We start from the raw sequence: 23,836 nt of genomic DNA, 5'->3' as shown, positions 1-23,836 counted from the left end.
AGCACTGTGCACATCTGAACGGCCTTGCCCCTCAGGGAAAGAGAGATGGAAACCAGTCAGGCTGAGCTGAGACAGCAACTCTAAGAGTCCGCGACCCTCGAGTCTCCTGTGGCTTCATAGATGCTGTAAGCCTGTGCTTGAAAGGCCCGCCTGCAGCCCCTTCAGACTTGATGTGCCAGGGAAAAAGCTTTCCACACCCTCTGTGTGTGCAGCATCATCAGGCTCATCTTCCAAACCGAATATTGGGTGAGCCCCTTCCCCCCACCGCTTCTAAAGGTTGAACATTATCATTCCTCTTTCTTTTCTTTCAAGGTATTTTGGGTGTTCATGTTAATTTTAGTGTATGCTTGTTAACTTGTACCCCAAATGCCTGTTCCACTGAATCTTTAATGAATTTGCTAAGAACTACCATCATGACAATATTGAGTCTTCTAACCCATAACATGGATCCTCTCTGGATTTATTTAGATATTCTTTAATTTATTCTCTGCAATATTTGTAATTTTCCACATACAAGCTTTGCTCTTTTCTTAAATTAATTCCTAAATGTTTTATTTCTTTTGGTTCTATTGTAAACCGAGTTGTTTCCTAAATTTCATTTTCAAGTGGTCAAGCCAGTATATAGAAATCCAACTGATATTTTGTACATTGAATGTGTACCTTGTGATGATGCTGACCTTGTTCATGAGTTCTACTTTTCGTTTTGTGTGCGTGTAGATTCTATGGAATTACCTACAAACAAGACCATGTCATCTGTGGTTGAAGATATTTTCGCATTTCCTTTTCCATCTGCTAGAGATCTTTGTATTTTTTCTAGTTGCACTCTCTAGAATCTGTATTACCATGTTGAATAGAAGTGTCAAGAGCAAACATCCCAGTCTGGTTCCTGTTCTTTGGGGAAAAGCATTCAGTCCTTCAGCGTTAAGTATGATGTCAGCTGTGGGTTTTCATAGATGCCCTTTATCAGGTTGAAGTTGTTCCTCTGTGTTGAGATTGTTTCTTCTGCCAATAGAACTATTCTCTTAAAGCTCTCTAGTGAATATTTCATTTCGGGATACAAGTTTTCTATTCTAGATTTCATTTCTTTTAAATACATGTTTGTTTTGTAACTTTGGTATACTGATTACAATATGCATTTTTGCCTTTTTGTATTTATTTCATTTATTTGTTTATTTTTGGCTCCTGTCCACCACCAGCAGCTCCAGGAAGTCACAGTCACCACCATATGGGTAGAGCAGCAACGTGCACGTGAGGGCTGGTGCACTGCTGAAGCTGAGCTCGCCCCTGTTTCCCCTCTTCACCCAGCGCCCTTAGCGAGCCCAGGGCCCAGGGCCTCAGTTCAACTCTAGGCCTCCAGCGCCTGCCTGCAACACCAACATCACCAGCAGCAATGGCGGTCGTGGCGGAGGTGGCAGCGATGATGGCAGCTATGGGCTCCGCCACGAGGCACCGCTCAGGATTCATAGCTATGCGCACATGGGTCGGGAGGAGGCCAGGGGTCTCCCGCGCCGAGCAGGGCTCCCTCCGTGGCTCACGGTGCCACAGGCCAAGCTGTGGGGCGGGCACAGAGTCCCAGATACCAGCTAAACTGGAGGGCAGCATCGGTAGCGAAGGCGCGCCTCCCCCGCTGCGGGCTCCAAAGAAGGATGTGGGAGGGATGTCTTAGCAGCCACCAAGAACAAACCTGCGATCCTCTTGAGTATTTTAAACGTGTTTTTGAACATGAACTTGTTACAGCTACTTCAAAGTAACCGCACACCTCAAAGAGTCTGTGTTGAGTGGTAGGGGTTATCACTCCCTAACAACAGTCACAATTTTGTGATTCTTTGACGGTCTTATTATTTTTTATTGAAAAATATTTATCAAAAATGTATTGTAGCAACTTGAGATTGTGACTTTTCTGCAGAAGGTTGCTTTCATTGCTGTTTGCACGCTGAGAAAGCTGCTTGGACTTCATCTGTGATAGTCTATCTCCCATGGTATGTGACTGCTCATGCCTCTCCTGTTTTCTTTCTTAGTTATTTTAGTTTTCAGCCTAGCTTCCTGCGAATCACCCTAGGTCTACACAGCTTCATGATTCCAAGATTACTTAGGGATGTGTCCCAGCAACTTGATTAAGACTTCGCTTCTGCCAAATGGTTTTGTTGTAGGTCTTGGGTAGCACATTCCTATTTTACACAATTAGCACATAGATTGTACGTGCTAAAGTGTACGTCTTCTCAGCTATACTTTTTCTGAGTCTTTTCATGGCTCTTCTGCATGAGACGGTCACCTCAGTGTGAACCAACCATGTATGGCTGGGTTGGGCATTTTTGAGTCCCTGCTAAGCACACACACAGCTTCAGCCGAGCACATGCTTGGTGTAGTCATGACCCCAACTGCAGACCAGCAGAGCCCTTGGCCTTCCTGCTTGCACACCACACAGCTTGTCAGCTCCCCTTCGCATTGCTGCTGTCCGAGATTAACCCAGCTCCTTACACTGTGTGACTTTGGATCCCATTCACAAGGCCTCTCCTTTATGGGAGGAAACTTCTGGCTCACGATGTTCGCTGTGGGAGCTGGGGGAAGAACAGAAGCAACGCAGACGAGTGCACTCCTCCCGACCCATGCGCGCATAGCTATGAATCCTGAATTCTGTAGGTTTTCAGATATAAACCATTCTCAGACAATTGTGCAACTCGAACATTTCCCAACCACCAAAATAGTCACTTTTGTTGCTCTAGTCTGGTTTTATTTCTAACATTCATGGGAAGATTTGTTGACAATAAAGAGGACCTTGCTACTGTTCACTTTTAAATTATGTAAACTGTACGTATTACTATGCTTTGATCCAATCTTTGGCTTTATTTAGAACTCCCAAATAATCCCAAGACATGCCAGGCCCATGAGGCTCAAACGCCATTATCTTGACAGGTGGGCAGTGAGCCTAGAAACAGGAAGACATGGTGTGACCATCTCCTCGACTCGTTTCCAGATGAGAAGGCATGTAATCTGCCCCAGTGTCTCTACCGCAGTTTAATAGGCTGGAAAGTGAAGCCTCCCAACAGCTATACCTTGTCTGTGTATTTTACAACAAACTTCTCCTGAACTATGGGACATTTATGAGGATAAGATGTGGAACACATCTTTTCTAAAGGTTCTCTGCTATTTATTTGCCTACCAGATAGGATCTTGGCTATGTAGCAGACACTCTCAGGAATAGAAAATGTCCTATTTGAGGTATATTATCTGAGAAGATTAAAGCAACTGTGAGGCAGGCTGCTTCCTTCATGTGAATCGGCTCTATCCCTCACCTGCTACCCTGGTCTTCCCGCGGCTACGTTTGTTATGACCCTTCCTTGATTGTGACAGTAATACAAGCTTTTTACTTGTGGTCATAACACCGATATTATTCATATCTTGTTTTAAATTCTCATGTAAAAGTAATAAAGTTATTTTGCTGTAGAGATTTTGGAAGATCCAGAAATGATTGAAATCACCTGGTTATTTTCTTTTATTGATTTGCAAAAACACACACATATATGTATAGGTTTTTATTTTTATAAATATGGTCTTATGGAATATACATAATTTGCTTTTGCTTGATAGCATGAGTATTTACAGAATTGTTGTCTAACACATAAATATAAATTTTACTGCAAAATATTTCATGGAAATATGATAATTATTTAACTTTTCTTCTATTCTTAGAATTTTTGACTTTTTCCGGTTTTAGAGAAAAATATGCCTGATGGAAAATGAGTATTATTTTGTCAGAGCTATTTCATGAATAAAAAATTGCTGGATGTTGGGCGCCTGGGTGGCTCAGTGGGTTAAGCCGCTGCCTTCGGCTCAGGTCATGATCTCAGGGTCCTGAGATTGAGTCCCACATCCGGCTCTCTGCTCAGCAGGGTGCCTGCTTCCCTTCCTATCTCTCTGCCTACTTGTAATCTCGATCTGTCAAATAAATAAATAAAATCTTTTAAAAAAATTGCTGGATGTAATGACACAAATGTGTGTATTTGCGCAGGTCAGGTAAGCTCCATCTGTGCTGTTCTGAGAATAGACCAAATGACAGAAGTGCCACCAGGAGGGGAGTGGGAGTCTGAGGATTAACCAGAAAGAGTTTTGTAAGGTGGAAAAGGGGGCAAGAAGGGTATGTACATTCTGGCGTTGTGACCGACATCTCCAGAATTTGGTTGTGTGGTCACATAATATCCTGTGTCAGGTGGAGAGTCACATATACACCAGGTCCACTGGTGATGTCTAAGCAAGAGGTGAATTTGCAATGTACCCTGAGAAAGAGCTCTCTCCCACACATGCCAGGCTGAAGGAGTAACATGGGCCCATGCTCACGGAAGCCAAAGCTCACACTGAAGTTGGTTCTCTGTATAGAACAAGAGGATATGCTTTGTATAATCAGACTGTAAAGCCAAAGCAGTGATCTCTGCAGTAGAGTTTTGTTTCTCCAAGGCCTGAACAGAATGGATCCCGGGATTGGGCACAATCTCAGTTCCATGCTTGGGTGGCATGTGGGTGTGGACACTTTTTATGCTCACATCACTGAACAGCCCTCCTCTGCTACTCACCCCCCCTCAAACACACTTATCTGTTGTGCAAGTCTTCTACTGAGCATTACTTGGCCTGGCTCTGCAGACACTTGTTCCTGTAGGGAACTGGCATGACTCAGTCTGTGAAATTCAGTGACACAGTTGAACTCAGAACCTCCGTATGTCCACGTGTTCTTGTGAGGAAAGAAGCACCTGCTGTTGTGTCGTCTACGGTCACCCTGTGCTAGTAACCTCGTGGGCATGGGTCTCATGCCACCCTGCCTACACAAACAAAATGAGACCCAAAGTCTGAGCCTCAGTAAACCACCTGCCATGGAAAAGCACAGATCCCAGTAGAATGTCAGGGATCACCCAGTGCTACAAGAAATCTCTGCTGTTTCCTTCAGAACAGTGTCATTGGAGTGGACTGAGTGTGCAGCAACTCAACAGCCCTGGGCTTACAATCCTAACTCACATAGCAACTATAGGAATGAGCTTGGTACAAATAGAGGAACCCTCACCCACAGCCAAATAGCGGGAAAAATAGAGGGACAAATAGAGGGACCCTCACCCACATGATCTCAAAGAGTATATTTGAAAGCATGTGTGTAGATGGATATTTTCTTTCCATTAGCTGTGGCCTTTTGGAAAGGAGCAACGTTGGCTGTGGTTTAACTGTTCTTAATTCATCTTTCAACACCAGAGCAGTGGTTGCAGAGCCCCAACCAGCAGGGGCCAGTTTAACTTCAAGCACTTCCAGGAATCAACCACATTTGAAGGAGTACATAGCGCCCTCCTTCTACCCACACTGCTTCCAGGACCACCACCCTCCCCCTCTTTGCACCTCCCAGTCCAGGACAGCCAGGTTCAGTTGGGGAAGGAAAGTGCTAGAGACTTGAGCCACAGGACACAGTGCCTAGGACCCCCAGCAGTGACATTAGCTCACATGGCTTAAGTAATTTGCTAGTTTCCTCTCTGTGACTCCATGCTTTCCACACGCAGAAATAGTTCCACATGTCTGAGTAAAGGCCCAGACATCTGTCCTAAGAGGTCTGAAGAAATTTTCGACAAGGAGTAAATCAAAATTAAATTTCCTCTTTTTGTATCTTGTGGGCTTTATGTTGTTTCCACATGGGAACCTCTACTTGGTTTCCAAAAGCACCTGTTTCACAAGAACTGATCCTGATTGTAAATTAAGAAAAGATCCTTCCCAATTTTAAATGAGATATTGTTTAAATTCGAATATATTAAAGTTCCTACATTAAGTGGATTTGTTAACAAAAATAGAAAAATAAACCACCACTACCTTTTTCACCACTTGCCACACACTGAATATTTTTTTTTACATCCATGTGTATAGAAATACACACACCCATATTAACGAGTGCCCTAATTATTTGTGTGTGTACATGTGTACATGTGTGTTTCTCTTATTTCTAATTTATATCTCCCAATAGTAGAGGCTAATGTTGTTGAACACTAACAGGTACCCAGGAAAGTTAACTCATTTTATCCACACAACTCCAAGGGATGGGTCACTTTAACTCCATTTGACAAATGAGAAAATTATGTCACAGAGAGTTCAATAGCTGTAGAACCAAGATTTAAGCCCAAGCACATGGAGTTCAGAAGTCAAGCAATTAACCCCTCTGCCATTCTACCTTTTCAGTGTTAGTACAACTCTCTTGGGATTTTGTGACATCAGGAAATATGGTGCCTGGGACACACTGGAACAGGTCTGAGCACAGTCACCAGTACTGTGACATGTTATAGTGTCACCACCAGAGTGTATTAAATCAAATGAGTCTGAATCTGCTAAACTTTGCAGGAGAAATAACCTGGAAACTTTCACTGTCTGTAGCTCACCTAGGATCAGTGGCCCAAAGAAAGCATCATAAGGACTATCTTAGAGATAGAATTAGAAATGTGGATTTGATCACTTATTACAAGTGATGCTGAATTGGAAATCTCAGTTGTCATGCTGTCCTTCAGTTTGGACTCTCAGCACCAAATAAATTACACAGAGGCCAAAGAAGACTTGATTGCTTTTATTGTAACTATTATGAAAAACACACAAATGTCAGGTAACAGGCATGCTGGCTTCCAGGTATATAAAATAAAGACTTCAAGGCAGTTATCTGGTTAAAGAGTTCAAGGAATGCAGTTGTAAGGTGTATGGTGTCTGTACCCAGAGGCATGGGGACTAGGTGACTGCCAGCTGGTGGACAACAATGAGGGGGTGGTGCAGAAGACTCTGTGAATGCCCCCTGGCCCCACCCAGGAGTCATGGCGGAATCTGTTCTAGCTGCAGAGTGAAAGCTTCTGTTTGCCCAGGGGTTTGTAAGCTTGTTCTCAGATAATGACTCAAGAAGAAGACACATGTGAACGGAAATAACCCAATCTCAGAAAGAAGGCTCACTAGATCCTCAGCAGACACTTTTAGAGAAACTAGCCAATGGCAAGAAGTGACACCTTGTGCCACCATGTGTTAGGAATTCTTCCCACTGCCACTGAGTGCTGGTCTCCCAAGCAGACAGATGACGATGATGATGGAGTAGACCAGGCTCTTCAGGAGGAGGAGGAGGTAGGTATAGTAGGCAGATGTGTTCCCAAGTTGCAGCTGCAGGGTGTCTAAAAGAAGCATTTCATTAATTTCACATGTTGTTTTGAAAGGCTAGGACTTATTAATGGGTGAAGGGTGACTGTATACACTTCTGATGACTTAGGTTAAAGTGACACACTCACACCAGCCCAACTGGAGAATAAACACCTACATCACCATCTCCACCACCACCATTCCCAAGCAAGTCACTCAAACATCTATTAAATTCACCTAGAACTTTCCAAAGTAATAAAAAGTAAGGTTGTGTTTTAATGAATGAATCCAAAGGGAAAAAGGCATTGGTGATAAATAGGTTTTAATATTCCTTCTTCCCTACCATGTTTTGAAATAAGAATAAGAGGCAATATACATTCTGTAGAAATTTCATTGATAGCAATTAGTTTAAAACAGATATAATAGCTGGACTTTGTAACATATCAAAATTGTGTTTGGGTCCTATAAATCTGACTCAAGAAAAAAAAAAAAGAATAAGAGGCTATATCCATTAACTACAAACTAGCTGTTCCTTATTTTGGCAACTTTGTATGCAAAGCTTAAACCTTATTTAATTTTTCAATAACCTATGAGATTATTATTATTATTTTCACTCCCATTTTACAAATAAACTGAAGACATAGAGAGAAGGGCTGTTTTCGGGGCACATGGGTGGCTCAGTCATTAGGTGTCTGCCTTCGGCCCAGGTCATGATCCCAGAGTCCTGAGATCGATCCCCACATTGGGATCCCTGCTCTGCGGGGAGCCTGCTTCTCCCTCTCCCACTCCCTCTGCTGTGTTCCCTCTCTCATTGTGTCTGTCAAATAAATAAATAAAATATTAAAAAAAAAAAAGGCTGATTTCATGCAACTAGTAAGTACCAGATTTCAATCCCAGCAACACGGCATTTAGGAACACTTTCTCAGCTGCTCTATAATTCTGCATTTTCACACGCAAAAAATAACAAAGACATCAAAATGATTAAGCAAAACTATAAATTAGGTTGATGATAATGAAGAAGTTGATGATGATGATTAGAGTCCACAAGTCCCTTGATATTGGACACGGAGGTTGGATCAGCAGGGCTGGAACCAATGCTCTTCATTATTACCTTTGTTCATATGTGGGGAGAAAACACCAGGAGCTAGTACTTACGATGTAGCAGCTAAGTGAGATACCTATGCTAGACATTTCACATATGTCACATTATATCTTCTATGACTGAATTAAGTGTTATTTATGTCATTTTTGGTGTGTTCAGAAAATGTAAATAGTTTAGCCATAATCATGCAACTGATAATTAAAAGAGTGGAGTTTAAGTCCACTCTGTGGCACCAGAAGGCGTGCACTCACACCCCTCCCCATGTGTACACCTGTCTCAGGATCTCGGCTTAGGGGATAAATAATAAAAACTTAGGGGAATAAAAACTAAGATAGTATATGAATTCTTGATTCAGATGGTCTGGGATGAAGCCCTAGATCTTGCTGTGTGGTGTGGAGACAAATAAATTTAGCTCATTGTCCTCCTGTGTAAAATGGGAATAAAATCCTTCACAGTGAGTATTAGGAGAATTAAACAAAATGCACTCACAGTGCAGCACATCTTCTGTACGAGAAGCTCTCAGTGTCAGTTCATGTTATTAACTTCCAGCAAGAACAATTCTTTTTTTTTTTTTTTAAATCTACAAGCAATCTGGAAAAAAAATCTGTGCAATTGATATCCTGCTTTCCTCAGTCAGTAGTAACAAAGGTCACAGAAGTGAAAGAATTCCATTGTTGAAAGAATTCAGAGCACCTCACTGCACCCCTAACTTATAGTCCTCTCACACCAAAGTAGCATTTACTGTGTGATGATGATTCCTGAGAGATGATTTGTCTTAAAATATCACTCAGTCTATTGTTCAAGATCCAGCCATTCTGAGGTTTTTCCCTGAAGCCATGGCAGTTCAATGGTGACGTTGATGAGGAGGAGAAAATGCTACCGCAGAACATAAAGGAAAAAATAGACAAAATCTTACCATTTTCCTCATTCAGAGAAGATTTTGTGGAGTTAATAGCAGCAAGCTCTGAAAGAAATGAGTGCAAGTATTATTCAAAGTTCAAATCCATTATTTGATGTGTGTCTGTGTTGTGGATTGAAAGATGATAGATATTTAGATGATAGATATGTAGATGATAGATAACAATTAGTAAGCAGAGAGGAGAGCCTTTACTAATATGAGCCCCACAATTCCAGAATTGATTGTTCTGAGTCTGTGTAATTCAGTAAATCAATTCAAAATTGTATTTCTTCACATGAAGATGTTAAACTTCATAAATTATGCATTTCTTTCTTTTTTTCCCCCACAGCTGGAGGGTAAATGCCTAAGACTATCTTGTTTTCCTTCTCTGCTCATAGGTCCTAGCACAGAGCCTACTGCAAAGTAGGTGTCATAAAAAATGTGTTGAATGGAAAAATAACCAGAAGCTGGCCGCTGTACAGCCCTCAGCACCCACTGCTGACATGAAGTGCTGTTACCAAGATGAGTCCATCCAACCCAGAATCACAGCAGAATCTTACATGTTGGAAGGAGTCTGGTTTAGGTCATTTCCCATCTAAGCAAAAGAAAGCAGTCCTACCTTTCAAATCACACAAGCTTCAGTATCCCCAGATACCGCACATGATTTTCTGGAGTGGTGGTATTTGCAGACATGACAATAATATGAATGAAAGCTAATACTTATTAAACGATTATTACTGTGCCAGACACTGTGTTAAAGGTTCACAGTGTGGGGATTCCTCAAGAAATTAAAAATAGAACTTCCCTATGACCCTGCAATTGCACTACTGGGTATTTACCCCAAAGATACAGATGTAGTGAAAAGAAGGGCCATCTGTACCCCAACGTTTATAGCAGCAATGGCCATGGTTGCCAAACTGTGGAAAGAACAAAGATGCCCTTCAACAGACTAATGGATAAGGAAGATGTGGTCCATATACACTATGGAGTATTATGCCTCCATCAGAAAGGATGAATACCCAACTTTTATAGCAACATGGAGGGGACTGGAAGAGATAATGGTGAGTGAAAAAAGTCAAGCAGAGAGAGTCAATTATCATTTGGTTTCACTTATTTGTGGAGCATAACAAATAGCATGGTGGACATGGGGAGTTAGGAGAAGGGAGTTGGGGGAAATGGAAGGGGATGTGAATCATGAGAGATTATGGACTCTGAAAAACAATCTGAGGGGTTTTAAGTGGTGGAGGGGTGGGAGGTTGGGGGAACCAGGTGGTGGGTGTTAGAGAGGGCACGGATTGCATGGAGCACTGGGTGTGGTACAAAAACAATGAATACTGCTATGCTGAAAATAAATAAGAATAAATTAAAAAAAAAAAAAAAAACGTATGTGTGTTCTAGGTGCTCTTTTGCAAGGCTGGTCAAAAACGAGGACAAGGGGCACCTGGCTGGCTCAGTGGGTTAATGCCTCAGTTCCTGTTCCCATGGTCCTGGATCGAACCCCACATGGGGCTCTCCGCTCAACAGGGAACCTGCTTCCTTTGCCTATCTCTCTGCCTACTTGTGATCTTTGTCAATTGGGGAGGGTATGTGCTTTTGGGTAAATTGGAAGGGGAGATGAACCATGAGAGACTATGGACTCTGAAAAACAATCTGAGGGGTTTGAAGTGGCGAGGGGGTGGGAGGTTGGGGTACCAGGTGGTGGGTATTATAGAGGGCACAGCTTGCATGGAGCACTGGGTGTGGTGAAAAAGTAATGAATACTGTTTTTCTGAAAATAAATAAATTGGAAAAAAAAATGAGGACAAGATGAGTTTTATCTCTCTTGAGAGTCACTTAATCATTGTGAGCTTTCATGTATCTATATACATATATACAAGTTTTTATCAAGAACAAAAACAGGGATGCCTAGGGGCTTCAGTCAGTTGGGCATCTGCCTTTGGCTCAGGTCATGATATCTGGGTCCTGGGATCTAGTACCACATCAGGCTCCCTGCTCAGCAGGGAATCTGCTTCTCTCTCTCTCTCAAATACATAGATAAAATCTTAAAAAAAAAGAAAATTCCATGAACCAATATTAGAAATCTGCTATAGAATTGCATAACAAAAATGCTTTTGTTACCTTTGTTGTTATGAGAAGAACTTGGAGACATTCCTTTCAGAAATGCTAAGTAAACACATATACACAGGAACTTCTCCCTTAACATAATTCTTACCATGAAACTTACTATACTTTTTACTTTTCTCTGCAAACTAGAGAAATCAAAACCTAACAGGATACTTCAGACAAGGGGTTACATTAAATTTATGCCTTGCTCATTTACTTCCTTTCTGTTAGCTATAGAAATAAAAGAATTAGGGCTGACGTATATTCTTACTTAAGTTAGTTTTAGGAAAATATATAAATAAATACAATGAATATAGGAATAAACTCATCCATGTTGTGTTTTCAACAAGCATTTTCACTGGTATAATTTCATTAAATCTTCGTCATAGGTCAGGTAAAAGTAAATGCTTAACACGAATTTGGTCATTAGACAAGCTAGGAATCTGGGAAATAGCAAAAATTAAAAACTGAGTAATCTCAAAGATTTAACTAGCTATATTTTAAACCTATTTATGAGTCAGGCATCATCCTATCTAGGAAGTAGAGAGGAGCTTCAAAGGCTAATGGGAAAGAGGTTTTTCAAGATAGGGAGTGAAAAAGAAATTATCAGCAAGGAAACTATTGGCTGAGGCAAGGTCATCCTCCTATGGGGAATGGAGGTGGACAATCTAATTCCTAGTGCTGACCATGAAGTGCCCATGTCCACTCACTATACGCTGCACTTCTGGGTGTTGACTCTGCAGCTGGGTAGGTCTGAAGACTTTAATGACTTGTGGCCTTAAGCCAACTGAGTACATTTTGAGCCTGTGGTTTTCCTTTTTAACAACTCTGCCTTTTGATCAGACTCTCAGCTGAACTGAGAGATGGGTTCTAAACTGCAGACATTAACACCACTCTCAGCAACTGCTCTGATACTCTCACAGTAATTGTTGTTTCTCTGGGTGATATAACAGGTCTTAACCTTTTTACTTAACCCTTGTGATATTGACAGGTTACCACTTCAGCTTTACAATTTTTGAGTCGGTCATTCTCTTCATTCGTTGTAATGTTCCAGTCTTAGATCATTTGCTTGGAGATTACTGGCTTTGAATTTGCACGTAAAGCTTTTGAGAGGGCATAACACACCAGGCAGATTATTATGATGCCTCTAAACAGGATAATTTCTCATGTTTGCCATAGTCCCCAAGACTCAAAGCAATTAAAATCAAATATGTAAGAAAGACCCTATTAAAGGAGTAACTCTGTTAAGGCACATGGCTTATACCATGATCTGATGTTATTGGGTTTTGATTCTCCCAATAGTGTTCAACTTGGTATAGAACATGGTGTTGCCTACAGCAAAAGTCCAGTCTTGTTCATCCAAATCGTAATCAAGGGTTATTTTATTTTCAAGAACTTCTTTGGTCAGAGTCAAAGGGTTTTGTTTGTTTCTTGTTTTTTGGGGGAGGTTAACTTTTGCTTTAGGAGGCCTTCTGCAACAACTTCAAGAATGAAGAGAAAGGTCTTGATCATACTTCTTTATAATTATCCCTCACCGAGGAAGTAGGGCCAGCCAAAGGAGTGAATCCCGGTGGCTTCTTCATAATTCCTAACTAACTCCCAATAGAATTTTATGGTAATCAACCAATGAGATGTAGACCTTGAGAGAAATTAGGACCAGGGTTATATTTTCTGAAAGGTAGCTCTAATTCCAGAGATTAAGCCCCTTCTAATTGACCTGGGAGATACAGGCCATTGACAGAGTAAAGGAAAAGCAAAGCAAAGAGGGAGAAAGGAATTCATATATAGTTAAAATATGAAGCTCTGAACCCCTGTCTAGATGAAAACAGTCTATTTGGATGTCAGCTACTTCTCTTTCCCTCAATTTGATTCAGAAACACCAGTGTCTGGGCAGGACTAGGTGTCAGGTGGAGACTTCCGTAGCTGTGGAATGTGTACAAGGTTCAACTATTAGTTTTATAGCAGGAACACTTGGTAATGTTCCTCTTCTACTGGAAATGTCCAGGGCTATCTTCCTCCAATGTTGGGTCTTACATACCTAATCACCAAGCTGCATCCTGTGACTGAGAGGACCCTTTAATTGTGCTTTGAGAAGGTTTCTGTAACCTGATGATGACAGGCTTGAGCATGAGACACTGAAGACTTTTCCCTCTCCCTCTGCCCCACAACTCATGGTCTACACCAAAGACTAAAAATTATGCACATGGGGTGCCTGGGTGGCTCAGTGAGTTAGGTCACTGCCTTCGGCTCAGGTCATGATCTCAGGGTACTGGGATTGAGTCCCGCATCGGGATCTCTCCTCAGCAGGGAGCCTGCTTCCTCCTCTCTCTCTGCCTGCCTCTCTGCCTACTTGTGATCTCTCTCTGTCAAATAAATAAATAAAATCTTTTTAAAAAATTATGCACACACTAGTGTATGGCCAGTTAGAGATGTTACTGACTTATGGCCAAAGAAGACTCTCATGCAACACCAATTCTCCTGGACACTTCCTGAGGGTTCAACCTGGGGAACTCGGTCTGAAAAATTAGGGGCTTGGTTGTGTGCCAGGTCAGTTGGCTTCTGGGAAAATATACTAGACCAACAGAGCTGAAAAACAAAACAAAAAAATGCTACCTCGACTTAACACTAGCATAACACTCTGCCAGCCCACGCTGGCCTGTCCTGTATAGCAAAATCAATTACAATAGGAGTTTGAACAAAAAGAGAGTGGGGCATAGAGCCAAGAACTCACCCACAGATATTGGATCAGATGAGAAAGATAGTGAATTCAGAGGACTAACAGTCACCACCTCTGTGTTTCGCTTTGTTTCTGAATGTCCCTGGGAGTCCATTTCAGATTCTGTCACAGCCATCAAACCTGTTAAAGAACAAAAATTGGAACTAAGTAAATGTTAAAGATCTAACAGCGTTATTAATCAATGTATTAATGAGTCACTCAGCATCCCATCTAGAAGTAGAGGGGAACTCAAAAGGGTTAGAGGAAAGGAAATCTTTTGACAATAGAGATGGAGCAGAAAAAGAAAATTCTTAGCAAAGAATCCATTGTTTTAGGCAAGGTCACCTTCCCAAAAGAGGGGATCCATCAGAAATATTTCTGGGGATGATAAGGAAATTCCCATGTTGACTGGGTAAATGGTACTCTTCTAGAGGGTTGAAATTGTACTTGGGTTAGGTATTAAGTCTTTATTTAGTGGCTTGGAGCCTTAAACTGAGTGTTACCATTTTAGGCATGTGGGTTCTTTTTTGTTCCCCCAATGTTCCAAGAAGACAAAGATTTACTTCAGAAATCAAAACTTGTATATAGAAAGCTCTTCACAGTTCTTCTTAAGTGTTTATTTTCCACTGCTTAAAAATTGCTTGTGAATCAGAGAAAAGTATAAACTGGCTATTTCTTAAGAGACTTCTGTAGCCTTGGTCTGTGATGTTTATTCCAAGATGGGACTGAATCTACTGAGTTACTGGATCACCGTGGGCTAGGGCACTTTCAGTTGGCTGCCCACAATGTCTAAACTGGTGTCTACACCAATGGGGCTCCATTGGGACACCATGCCTGGATCATACCTGAATCATAAGGAACCCTGAGTGATTACAAAAAATCTATTTACATTACAGTAACGATCCTCATTGGGATAGTAGTTCATCTTGCACCCCTTCCAGCCTGGCATTCACTAGGACTGCAGTAATGTTTGCTGAACAGCTTTACTAATGGAAAGAAATATATTCATTGTGTAGAATGAAAGAAATGTTATAAATGTGAGCCTCACCCAATCTTTACTAATGGTACTTTACCCTTTTCTGATATATAAAATTCAAATCTGAAAAACACAAGATCATACTAAAACCGCAGTAGCCAAATTACTATTTCAAGTTGAGCTGTGATTCAGCTCCATCAATTGAACAGCATTTTGTGCCTGGTAACTCATTGTTAATGGGTCATACTTTGAGTAGAGCAAGTTTAAAGTGAGAAGGACTTTGATGCTGAGAAGAATATTCTTGAACGATATATAATTGTTCTTATTTCCTCATCAAGTAAAGTCATGAAAAGTGGACCTTCTGGTTATTTCATTTTAAAAAGGTGGGGGGGCACTCTGGAAAGATGGCAGAGAAGTAAGGCAGTCCCCTAAAGTGAACTAAATATCTACTAGAATACTCTGAACACCATGAAATTGGCCCGAGATATAAGATGATACACTTCTGGATTTCTACAGGTGCAGAAGATCATCAGTGGAGGGATAAAGCAGAGTGGGAGTATTCGGATTGATATCAGAGGATAAACAAAAGGATAGAGAGCCACCAGAAGCAACACATTGGGAAGTAATAAAACAATATGAAAGTGTCCTGTGCTCACAAACCAGCATTAACTTGGAGTCTGGTAAAAACCACACAAAAAGAACAAAGGGTCTTGAGCAATTGGTAGAATTGGGCGGACACAGGCGTGGACCGAAGCCCATGGTTCAAGGGTGGTCACAGCTTGCACCCGCCCAAGTCTGAGAGACCCCAACAGGGGATCCTGCCCATGGTCCCTGAGACCGCAGCTTTCCAATGCTTATACCATACTGGGGCTGGATATACCCCAGCCCACACTGAGAGAGCCTCATACAACCTCTGCCTGATGTCCCTGGGCCCACAGCCTTCCATGACCTGCACTTCCACTGAGTCTGAGTGCACCCAGGATGGGCATGGACTCCAGACAGTCAGCAACAGCAGTCACCAGAATAGGATCAGCTGGACCAATATTGCTCACCATTTTAAGGCACGGGGGTGCAGAGGCAAATGTAGGCCTCAGGACGACCACCGAGGTGGTAGGTGGGAGTAGGCAATGCCTGTGGCAGTTTGCAGTGTTCAGTGGAGTTTGCAGAGGAAAAGTCTGTATTCTGAACAATCCAGAGGGGAATAGACTGAGGCTTCTCTCTGAGGCGGACGTCTGGGCGTGGACAGATTGCTTTGCACTAACCCTCCAAAAAGTCACAAAAAGCACTGAAAGAACAAAAGCCTCCAGAAAAGAAAAAGCCTGAAAAGCCTGTTTCCACAGAGCCCAGCCACTTCATAGGTGGCAGTGCAACTCAGCCCAGGCAAGACTGACTGAAAAACAATGCACAGGCCCTGCCCCCAGAAGACAAACCAAAAAGAACAAGAGGACAATAACCACAGGATCTCGATAAAACTGGGAAACCACAACAATAGGGGGAAACAATATTTTAAGCCCCCATTATTGCCCCCAAAACTGTATATTTCATAAACACAAATTTAAAAAATTTGTTCTCATTCTTATTCTGTTATTTTTTTTAACTTACTTAGCACTACAACTAGATGTTTACTACAACACATTACATAATACCTTTTTAACTTGAACTTTTTTCATACATAAACCTGTGTTTCTTTTTTTAATATATAGATATAGATATATAGATATAGATTAGATATAAGCTTCAAGGTAGTCTTTTTTTTTCCCTATTTAATAGTACTGCCTATATATAAACCAGTTTTAATTTCCTTGTATCTCTGGAACGTTGAGTCCTTTAACAAACATAACAAGATACACTCCAGATGAACTGAAATAACCTTCCTTGCCCACCTCAAGAGTTTATAAACACTTTCCCATCTTATTCTGTCAGTGTTAATGTGTATTTGTTTCTGTTTATGTACTATATAAATCTTATTCTTGGAGCTCATTTTGGCTGCTTTTTGTTTTGTTTTGTTTTCTTCTACTTTTCCTGGTCTTCTTGTTGGTTTTTTTGGTTTATGTACCTTATAATCTTATTTTGGGAGCTCATTTTGGCTGTTTTTTTTTTTTTTCCACTTTTTTTTCTCCTTTTCTCTCTCTTTTTTTCTTTCTTCTTTCTTTTTGGTGGGGAATTCCAATTGCTCCAAAACCGTCCAAGGTGCACCTTGACTGGTTTGTGCTTGATATATCTAGTATACATCCCCTCAACCATCTGTCACAAAAATGACTAGGAGGAGGAACACCCAAGGGAGGAGAAATTAAGAGACTGTTACCTCTGCCACAGAACTATTGGATATGGACATAAACAATATGTTAGAAATAGAATTCAGGATAACAATTATCCAGACAATGGTGAGGTTGGGGAAGACCATTAGTGGCAAAATAGAAACTCTAAGGACAGAAGTAAGAGTTGATCCAGCAGAACTTAAAAATGCTATCAATGAGATCCAATCTAATCTCAATACTCTAACAGCTAGGGTAAGTGAGGCAGAAGATCGAATTAATGATCTAGAAGACAAGCTGATAGAAAAGAAGATCAGGAGGAGACCTAGAACAAACAGCTTAAAAGCCTTGAAAAGAGAATTAGGAAAATAAATGATGCCTGAAACATTCCAAGGTCAGCATTACTGGGATCTCTGAGGGGATGGAGAGAGAGAGAGGATTAGAAGATATACTTGAAAAAACACTGGATGAACATTTCCCTAATCTGGGGAATGGAACAAGCGTTCATTTTCTAGAGGCAGAGAGGACACCCCCAAAAATCAATGCATCTAGAATAATCTCCAGACAATTAATTGTGAAAATCACGAGTCATAAAATCAGAGAGAATGTGTTAACGACAGTTAGGGCAAGAGATTCCTTATGTACAGAGGAAGGACTATCAGAATAACATCAGACCTTTCCACAGAAACCTGGGAAAATAAGAAGGGCTTGCAAGATATATTCAGGGCATTAAATGAGAACATGCATCCAAGAATACTTTAGCCAGCAAGGCTGACATTCAGAATGGATAGAGAGATAATGAGCTTCCACGACTGGCAATATTTAAAAGAATATGTGACCATAAAGTTAGAACTACAAGAAATATTAAGGAGGGCTCTATAAAAGAAGAAAGAACCCAAGAATAACATAGAACAGAAATTTACAGAGACAATCTATAGAAACAAGGACTTCATAGGCAACATCATGACAATAAAAACTTATCTCTCAATATTCTCTCTCAGTGTGAACGGCCTAAATGCACCCATAAAATGGCACAGGGTTGCAGACTGGATAAAACGATAGGACCCACCATATGCTGTCTATAAGAGACATATTTAGAACCTAAAGATAAACCCAGATTGAAAGTGACGTGCCTCAAAAGAAAGCTAGGGTAGTGATTCTTATTTAAAATGAATTATATTTTAAGCTAAAGACTGTATTCAGAGATACAAAAGGATACTACATTGTTCTTAAATGGTCTGTCCATCAAGAAGTTCTAATAATTGTTAAGTATTTATGCCCCTAACATTGGAGCACTCAACTACATAAGCCAGCTGTTAATCAAAATAGTCATATTGATATGAATGCATTAATTGTAGGGGATCTTAACATACCACTACCAGCAACAGAGAGAGCATCTAAGCAGAAAATCAACAAAGAAAAAAGATCTTTGAATGACACATTGGATCAGATGGACCTAAGAGATATATACAAACCATTCCACCCTAAAACAATAGAATACTCATTCTTCTTGAGCACACATGGTACTTTCTCAAGTATAGACCACATACTGGGTTGCAAATCATTGCTGAACCACTACCAAAAGACCAAGATTATTCTCTGCATGTTCTTAGAACACAATGCTTTGACATTGGAGCTCAACCACAAGAAAAAGTTTCAAGGAATTCAAACACTTGGAAGCTGAAGACCATCCTGTTCAAAAATGTTTGGATCAACCAGGAAATCAAAAAAGAACTTAAACAATTCAAGGAAACCAATGAGAATGAAGACTCATCCATCCAAAACCTACAGGACATGGCAAAGGCAGTCCTAAGGGATAAGAAAGCCTCAATCAAAAAAAAATTCAAAATTCCCAAATACACAAACTCTCCTTACACCTTAAAGAATGGGGAATCAAAAGCCAATTAAGCCAACCGACACACAAGAACTAAAATAATTAAGATTAGAGTAGAGATTAATAAGTTAGAATCTAGAGATGCAGTATCAACAAAATAGAAGTTGGTTCTTTGAAACAATTAATAAGGTTGATAAACGACTGGCCAGACTGATCCAAAAGAAAAGAGAGAGGATCCAAATGAACAAAGTTATAACTGAAATGGGAGAGATCACAACTAACATCAAGGAAATAGAAATAATCATCAGAAATTGTTATCAACAACTGTATGCCAGTAAGTTAAGCAACATAGAAGTGCATGCATTCCTACAAATTCCAAGACTGAAACAGGAAGAAAATGACAACCTCAATAGACCAATGTCTCTTAATGAGATTGAAGCAGTGATTAGAACCCTCACAATAAACAAGAGTCCAGACCTGACAGGTTCCCTGGGGACTTCTATCAAACATTCAAGGAGGAAATAATACCTATTCTCCTGACATTCTTTCCAGAAATAGAAACAGAAGGAAAACTGCCAGACTCTTTCTATGTAGACAGCATTACCCTAATCCCCAAACCAGGTAAAGCCCCCATTAAAAAGGAGAATTTTAAACCAATATCCCTGATGAATATGGACGCCAAGATTCTCAACAAGATCCTGGCAAATAGGATCCAACAGTACATTAAAGAGATTATCCACCATGACCAGGTGGGATTTACCCCTGGGATGCAAGCTTGGTTCAACATTTGCAAATCAATCAATGTGATAGAACAAATCAATAAGAGAAGAGAGAAGAAACACACGGTCCTCTCAAATGATGCAGAAAAAGCATTTGACAAAATATAGCATCCTTCTGTGATTAAAACTCTTCAGAGTATAGGAATAGTGGGAACAGTCCTCAACTTCATAAAATCTGTCTATGAAAAACCCACAGTAAATATCATTCTCCTATGGAAAACCTGACAGCCTTCTCACTGAGATCAGAAAGATGACAAGGATGACTGCTCTTGCCACTATTGTTCAAAATCATAGTAGTATCCTAGGAACAGAAATCAGACAACAAAAAGAAATAAAATGTATTCAAATTGACGAAGAAGTCAAACACTCTCTCTTCGCAGATGACATGATACATTATTCGGGAAACCCAAAAGACTCCACACCCAAAATACTAGAACTCATACAGCAATTCAGTAATGTGGCAGGATACAAAATCAATGAACAGAAATCAGTTGCCTTCTTATACACTAACAATAAAATATAGGAAGGGAAATTAGGGAGTCGATTCCATTTACTAGAGCACCAAGAACCACAAGATACCTGGGAACAAACCTAACCAAAGAGGTGAAGGATCTATACTGGAGGAACAAGAGAATACTCGTGAAAGAAATTGAAGAAAACACAAAAAGATGGGAAAACATTCCATGCTCCTGTATTAGAAGAATAAACATTGTTAAAATGTCTCTACTGCCCAGAGCAATCTGTACTTTTAATGCCATCCGGAACAAAATTCCACAGGCATTTTTCAAAGTGCTACCACAAACAGTCTTAAAATTTGTTTGGAATGAGAAAAGACCTCGTATTGCCAAGAAATGTTGAAAAGGAAAAACCAATCTTGGGGCATCATGTTGCCTGATTCCAAGCTATATTACAAAGCTGTGATCACTAAGATACTATGGTACTGGCACAAAAACAGACACATAGATCAATGGAACAGAATAGAGTGTCCTGATATGGAACCTCAACTCATGGTCAACTAATCTTCGATAAAGCAGGAAAAAAAAAATCCAGGGGAAAAAAGACAGTCTCTTCAATAAATGGTGGTGGGGAAATAGGACAGCTACGTATAGAAGAATGAAACTCGACCATTCTCTTACACCATACAAAAAGATAAACTCGAAATGGATGAAAGACCTCAATGTGAGCCAGGAATCCATCAAAGTCCTGGAGGGCATAGGCAATAACCTCTTCAACATCCACGACGGCAACTTCTTTTAAGACATGTCTCCAAAGGCAAAGGAAACAAAAGCAAAAATGAACTTTTGAACTACATCATGGCAAAAACCTACTGCACAGCAAAGGAAACAGTCAACAAAACTATGAGGAAACCCACGGAATGGGAGAAGATATTGCACATGACACTATAGACAAAGGGCTGATATCTAAAATCTATAAAGAACTCCTCAAACTCAGCACCCAAAAAACAGATAATCAGGTCAAAAAATGTCCAGAAGACACGAACAGACAGTTCTCCAAAGAGGACATACAAATGGCTAACAGACACATGGAAAAATGCTCATCATCATTAGCCATCAGGGAAACTCAAATCAAAACCACACTGAGATACTATCCTATACCAGCTGGGATGGCCAACGTTATCAGGACAGGAAACAACAAATGTTGGAGAAGATGTAGAGAAAGGGGAACACTCAAACAGTGTTTTTGGGAATGCATGTTAGTCTAGCCGCTTTGGAAAACAGTGTGGAGATTCCTCAAGAAATTAAAAATAGAGCTATCATATGATCCTGCAATTACAATTGCACTATCGAGTAAATACTTTAGGTTTTATCCTAAAGATACAGAAGAATCTGTAACGAAAAGAAGGGCTATTTGTAGCTCATGCAGCAATGGCCACAATCACCAAACTATGGAAAGAGCAAATAGGCCCTTCAACAGATGAATGGATAAAGAAGATATGGTCCATATATTGAACTGTAATATTACCCTGTCATCAAAAAGGATGAATACCCAACTTTTGTATCAACATGGACAGGACTTGAGGAGATAATGCTAAGTGAAATATACCAAGCAGAGAAAGTCAATTATCATATGGTTTCATTTACTTGTGGAGAATAAGGAATAACAGGGAGAATATTAGGAGAAGGAAAGGAAATGTGAATTGGGGTAAATTGGAGGGGGAGATGAATCATGAGAGACTGTGGACGCTTAGAAAGAAACTGAGGGTTTTGGAGGGGAGTGGGTGATGGTCAGATGGGTGATGGGTATTAAGGAGCATATTAAGGAGGGCACGTATTGCATGGAGCAGTGAGTGTGGTGCATAAACAATGAATCTTGGAACACTGAAAAAATGAAATAAAATTATATTAAAATAAAATTATATTAAAATTATACTAAAAAGGTTAGGATATTGCTCTGAAAAAAATTTTAAAGTTTTTTTAAAATTTATTTAAAAGAGAGAGAGAGAGAGAGTAAGAGAAAATATGAAAGGGTATAGGGTCAGAGGGAGAAGCTGACTCCCTGCTGAGTAGGAACCCCCATGTGGGACTTGATCCTGGGACTTCAGGATCATTACCTGACCCAAAGGCAGTCATTTAACCAACAGAGTCACCCAGGTGCCCTTCTCTGAACATTTCTTATGTGCAAGGTTGCTAGGTGCTTTCACATGCATTGTTTCATTTAATCCATACAATAAGTAGAAACTATATCACTGTGACAATAATATTTTGGATGATGAAACTGATGTGAGAAAGGCGAAGTGAGTTTCTCTTTCTTTTTTTCTCTGTATGTTCCATAGGCCATACTATTTTTTTTTTTAAAGATTCATTATTTATTTTGAGAAAGAGAGAACTCGGGGAGAAGAGGCAGACAGAGAGAAACTCAAGCAGACTCTGGGCTGAGCATGGAGCCCGACGGCAGTCTTGTACTCAAGAGCCTGAGATCATGACCTGAGCTGAATAAATGAGGAGTCAGGTGCTCAACTGACTGGTATCCGGGTGCCTTCAAAGCCCATACTATTTGAATTCCATTGGGAAATAGCAGGATATTTATGCCATCATTAAAGAAAACAACATTAGAGAAAATATTATATATATTTGTTCTCATTAATACTTGACAGAAAAGAGGCACCTAGGTGGCTCTGTGGGTTAAAGCCTCTGCCTTAGGCTCAGGTCATGATCTCAGGGTCCTGGGATTGAGCCCTGCATAGGACTCTCTGCTCAGCAGGGAGCCTGCTTCTCTTCCTCTCTCTCTGCCTGCCTCTTGCCTAATTGTGATCTCTGTCTGTCAAATAAATAAATAAAATCTTAAAAAAAAAATACTTGATAGAAAAGGTAGGGTTTTCCCTTTGAAACAAAGTGTTCTGTGTAGTTGTGTTCATTGTTATGTGCACATACCTTTGTTTATTGAAGGAAAAAGAATCTCTTGATCAAGTTTTCTTCTGTTATTTTCGTGGTTGACGATACATTTGTGTTCTTTATCCATTGATGCTCCAGTCACGGTCAGCCAGCTGAATTTCATGTATGTGTCCTTAGTCTTCATGGTGTCTCCCTGCTGGGATTTCAGAATTGTTTTGTCATCCTTTTCTTGCCAATCTACCTTGATAACATCAGGGAAAAAATCCTCAAGAAGACAAAGATATGTTCCAGCCTTATGGACTTCTACTTCAGCAACTGAAGGAAGAAAAACTGTGGGCTTGGGAGAAATATCTTCATCAGGACTTTTATCTGTTGAAGAAAATGGAATAACAATTAGAACATAACTAGAGAAACACAAACATTGTGTGGTTTATCATATAATGATATAATGTTAACAGCTCTGGTAGAGTTTCTTATAAATATAATGTGAAATTATATAATGAAACTTCATGGTTCTCAAGGGCATATCATTTGAACACTGGGATATTCTTTGGTTATACATTTATTATTAATTAATGATTCAAATTACAAATAGTAGTACTCTTCCCAATTTGAGTTCAAACTGAAATACAAATGCTTTATTAATTTTTTCTTTCCAGTAGTTTGAAGTTAGAATAATTATTTCATGGCCATTT

General features: G+C 40.2%; 1 protein-coding gene across 1 annotated transcript in view; it reads right to left on the bottom strand.

Moving 5' to 3' along the window:
* Positions 1–6,646: 6,646 nt before the first annotated feature.
* The window catches only part of LOC122905391, a 60,592-nt gene continuing 43,402 nt past the window's right edge, over positions 6,647–23,836 (bottom strand). Inside the window, 4 exon segments of the mRNA XM_044247006.1 lie at positions 6,647–7,160; positions 9,144–9,191; positions 13,960–14,085; positions 23,181–23,510. Of these exon segments, the coding sequence (XP_044102941.1) occupies positions 7,018–7,160; positions 9,144–9,191; positions 13,960–14,085; positions 23,181–23,510 (647 nt within the window). The 3' untranslated portion in view covers positions 6,647–7,017.

The sequence above is a fragment of the Neovison vison genome, chromosome 4 (assembly GCF_020171115.1).
Source record: "Neovison vison isolate M4711 chromosome 4, ASM_NN_V1, whole genome shotgun sequence".
Lineage (NCBI taxonomy): Eukaryota > Metazoa > Chordata > Mammalia > Carnivora > Mustelidae > Neogale > Neogale vison.
Note: the sequence above shows the minus strand (reverse complement) of the source record. Positions and strands in the feature narration are given on the sequence as shown.